This window comes from Echinops telfairi, unplaced genomic scaffold, assembly GCF_000313985.2.
Source record: "Echinops telfairi isolate 266 unplaced genomic scaffold, ASM31398v2 ScPeMD7_7469;HRSCAF=8507_1, whole genome shotgun sequence".
Classification (NCBI taxonomy): Eukaryota; Metazoa; Chordata; class Mammalia; order Afrosoricida; family Tenrecidae; genus Echinops; species Echinops telfairi.
The window spans coordinates 76,081,082-76,085,907 of record NW_022111373.1 but is presented as its reverse complement, the minus strand read 5'-3'; the positions used below and the strand labels follow the sequence as shown (position 1 = coordinate 76,085,907).

General features: G+C 44.8%; 1 protein-coding gene across 1 annotated transcript in view; it reads left to right on the top strand.

Moving 5' to 3' along the window:
* ANKDD1B (ankyrin repeat and death domain containing 1B) overlaps window positions 1-4,826 on the top strand; it is an 87,909-nt gene that overhangs the window by 62,750 nt on the left and 20,333 nt on the right. Inside the window, 1 exon segment of the mRNA XM_004703671.1 lies at window positions 2,729-2,827. Within this exon segment, the coding sequence (XP_004703728.1) occupies window positions 2,729-2,827 (99 nt within the window).

Sequence of the window (4,826 nt, the reverse complement as noted above, 5' to 3'; positions counted from 1 at the left end):
GATGTTAGGGGGCTTCAGGAACAAAATGCCACCAACTGGAGGCTGATACGAACAGGAACTTACGGCCTCACAGTCTGGAAGTTCGGAGTCCAAGATAAGCCTGTCGGCCATGCTTCTTCTTCTGAGACTTTGAGTGTTACACACCTCTCTCCCAGGTTCTGATTGCTCCAGGTATTCCTTGGCTTGCAGCTACAGTGCCACGTGGTGGCATCTTCTGTGTCCCCACTGTTGTGTTTCTTCTCTTTTTTGGAAGACACTGATTGTATAGGATTAGGGCCCAGCCTACTCCAGGGGAACCTCATGCTCACTTAACTGATACCCTCTTCCAACATGCTGTTTCTGCTCTTTCAGAAGAAGTGCTGGTGGGGCTAGAAATCCAATCTATCCTTTTGGGGGACACAGTTCAATCCATAACAGGAAATCACAGGGACATGGGAGGCAGCCAGTTGCAGAGGGAACAAGAAGTGCTGATGGAGGTGAGCAACAGGACAACGAGGGACACTGAACATAGGTGGAAAGCCAACCTTGCTTTGAAGCCGTATCTGGAAAAAGTGGAGCTGGAAGGAACCACAGACAAGTAGACGAGCATGAAGGTACTTCTTGGGCCAACACCAGATGAGCTGTTTTCACTCAGGAAGGAGGTTCCTGGTGTTGATGGAGAGAAGAATGTTTCTAGTCCACTTTATACTTTTAGGAGAAGCAGGGAGGGAAAAACTAAACCTGGTGCTATAGAGTCTGATTCATAACTACTCTATAGGACAGAATAGACCATTACATAGGATTTCTAAAGAACCTTATATATTTGTGTTTGGGGATCAAGCTTCCACAGAAAGTTAGATTTCCATTCCATACTTTCTATACAAATTGCTCATGACATTAGTTACATTTACCACAATGTGGCCACAATTCTCTTTATTTATTTATTATTGTTTCCTTTGTAAAAGAGGAATCATGCACTATTTATCCATATGTATTTGACTTATTTTCCCTGGCATTATGCCCTCCAGGGCCCTCTATGTTATGAACCTGTGTTTCACAAACTCTTGGTTGTTTTTATGGTTGTCTAGTATTCCTTTGTATGTATGTCCCCAAATGTGCTTATCTATTTCTTCATTAGTAGGTACTGTTTCCAAAGCCATAAATCCCTACAGAAGCAGATTGACATATGTTACTCCTGTTGAGTGGCTGCTGAATTCGATCCCCCTACCCTTGCATCATCAGCCAAGTGCTTAACCACTATGCTATCAGGGCTCCGTCCATGCAAAGGAAATCCACTGCCATTGAGCTGAGTCCAATTCCTAATGACCCTAAAAGACAGAGTAGAACTGTCCTGTAGGCTTTCCAAGACTGTAAATCTCTATGGGAGCACATAGCCTTGTCTTCCTCCTGAGAAGACCCTGATGGGTTTGAACCATGGAACTTGAGGTTAGTAGCCCAAGGCTTAACCCATTGTGCCACCAGAGATCCTTAGAGAAGGGGTGAAAAAAGATTAAACTTAGCTTTGCCTCTGGCATATAGATACCTTGGACTCCGGCTTAACTTTTTCCCCACTTAATTTTGGTGCAATATATACAAACACATCTATTCATGATATCTACATGAATAGCCCAACAACATTATTTACATCCTTCACACTCCATTGCCATTTTCACCGTCTCTACTTATACTGTTGAATTTTCTCCCCCCTCAGAATGAACTTTGTTCTTTTTACCAAATGAAAGAGATGAACCTCTATATCAGACAAATCTTGATTTAAATGGTAGCTTTATAAACTAGTTGTGACTCACTTACCAACTAACCAACTGCTGTAGAGCGCACCACTATGAGTGTGTGTGCTGTCTGCCCTGTCTAGTTCTATGCCTCAGATGCCATTGAAATTAAGCCTATATAGAACCTCCTCTAGAAGAGAACTATGCTCAAGGCACATATAGATCCTCCTCTAGAAGAGAACTATGCTCAAGGCACTTATAGATCCTCCTCTAGAAGAGAGCTATGCTCAAGGTGCATATAGACCCTCTTCTAGAAGAGAGCTATGCTCAAGGCGCATATAGATCCTCTTCTGGAAGAGAGCTATGCTCAAGGTGCATATAGATCCTCTTCTGGAAGAGAGCTATGCTCAAAGTGCATATAGATCCTCTTCTAGAAGAGAGCTACACTCAAGGTGCATATAGATCCTCTTCTGGAAGAGAGCTATGCTCAAGGTGCATATAGATCCTCCTCTAGAAGAGAGCTATGCTCAAGGCACATATAGATCCTCTTCTGGAAGAGAGCTATGCTCAAGGTGCATATAGAGCCTCTTCGAGAAGAGAGCTACACTCAAGGCACATATAGATCCTCTTCTAGAAGAGAGCTATGCTCAGGGCACATATAGATCCTCCTCTAGAAGAGAGCTACGCTCAAGGCGCATATATATCCTCTTCTAGAAGAGAGCTACGCTCAAGGCACATATAGATCCTCCTCTAGAAGAGAGCTATGCTCAAGGCGCATATAGATCCTCTTCTGGAAGAGAGGTATGCTCAAGGCACACACTTTCTATTCATTGGACTGGACTCTTTATGGCGGATACTTAGAAATCACAGTCCCCCTTGAAATAATTGGAAACACTTCAAATTTCCTTTTGAAACTTGTCACAGTATAGCACTGCATTAAGTACCGTGAGACAAGCATCGGAATGTATGTTGGATTCTAATGGGCGTCTCCCCTGGCCTTTTCCATCTGTCTCTTGAAGCTCAATATCACTGCTTTGTAGGTAGCAGCCCAGAATGGCCACAGACCTCTTGTCAGTCTCCTGCTCCAGGAGAAGGTGGATTTGCACCAGAAAGTGGAAGTGAGTCTGTTACAGCAACACCGAGGGCTTTCATCCCTGTGCGAGAGGCGGGCTGTGCAGGGAGATGCTCCCGGTAGATAAGTCTGGGGAATGAGACGCTTCACAAGGGAGGGATTCTTTCGGGGAAGGTAGACTGACATTTTTGGGGCACTCTGCCTCAATCTTGAGAAACAAAATCCAGAGGATGAACATTAAAAATTGATTGAAGGTTCAGGACAAAGAGCATCATGGTGTTTTCAATATTTATCTTGAATGCAATAACATTTTCTCAGGTGTCTAGAGATACCATGATTCTTGTATTAAATTTTTCTGTCTGGGAAAATGATGAAGCAGCTGTAAATATGAAGGGGGAAAAATGATCATTTTCTCCCTTTGCTGAAGCAAACCTTGTTTTTCTTTTGAAAGTCAATCTTTTCTTCTGATTGAGGTTTCCGAGCATTTGAATTGCCTTTGTAGAATGAACAAAGCCCTTCTGTGTTGGAATGAAATGGAAAACATTCCTCTGTTTTTCACCTTGTTTTCATTTCTCCGGTGAGAATATTATTTCCTCTGATCTTGCTTATCCATTGCTATTTATTGCATTAGCTTGAGAGAAGGGATGTGATTTGGACCATGTCTGATTGTTTTTGGAGAGCGGCATTCAGGGGAACTGGCTCTGAATTTGCCTGATCCAGGCCAAGGGCACTTCCTATTTCTTCAGAGGGGCTGGGCCCCAGCAGGGCAACCGGCCATGGCACCGTCCTCTTCTCGGGGGGTGGGATGCTTTCTCTTCTTCATGCTCAGGGCTGCAACAGAGAATATTATTCCTGAGCAGAAGAGATCTTCTACCCACTCGACCTCTCCCATCCCCTCTCCGTCTCCCTTTTCCCTTGCCTACCAGGGGCAGTGTGTTCGTCTGGGTGGACTAGAGAGACAATTTCATAGACACTCATATGTGTATAAGAAAGAGCTTCATATCAGAGTAATTGTATATTAAGAAGCATCCCAGCCCAGTCCAGATCAAGTCCATTAGTCTGATATTAGCCCATATATCTGATACCAGTCCATAAATTCCTCTTTAGACTCACACAGCAATGATGCAAAATGTAAGAAGATTACAGGCCAGTGGGTCAAAGTATTGTGGCTCCAATGGTGGTGGAAGTACCTCAGCATTGACGTGGGACTCCACGTGGCTCCTATAGCTCCCGGGCTCTGGCTGCCATCAGTGTGTCTCTTTGTGGTTTGTCAACAGGATATGAAGCAGAGAGATTGTGTGTCCTACCTCCAGGGAGGAAGACAGGTGTTCCCAGAACCCTCAGGAGAAGGCCATGCCCACACAAAGGCCTCATTGGCTATGACCTGATTGACAGGCTAGACTCCACTCCTTCCCTCAAGTTGACAGGAGATGATGTAACTACCACAGGTAGCCTCTGACATCCTCAGCCATAGTGTCTTACCCTCCGGCTGCTGGCTGAGAGCACTTTCCCCCTCATGACTTCTCTCTTCTCTCAGTCTACCCCTCTTTCCTAGTGCCTGGTGCACAGAGTGAAGTTGGCAGGTCTCGGTTTAAATCCTGCCTCTGCCACTTCCAAGGTCCATGGCCTTGTGCAGTTTGCTTAATCTCTCTGTGGCTCATCTATAAAATGACAACCATGTGATCTAACTTGTAGTTATTGTGAGTGAGAAGATTCTTTGCCCCATGTTTCAAAAAGAGTATCAAGTGTTGGAGCAGGGCGTGTTCAGTCAGTACCATTATAAGCCTATGTTGAACGAGCATGCTTAACTGGTGCTCCTCATTACTATCTGATAGAGTTAAAGTTTATTGTGCCAACCTGCCCAATAAACACGTGGGGTTACTTGAAGGGCAGAGAGATAAATGGCTTCGTGAGCCTTACCTTTCTGGTTCTCGGGTCTCTTGCTTTCTGACAGTCGGACCAGGGTGCAGCTGCCTTAGCCAGTTCCCTGCTTCAGCTGGCAAGGCTCACTTCCTGCAAGATATCCCCAAGGAGAAGCCACATGG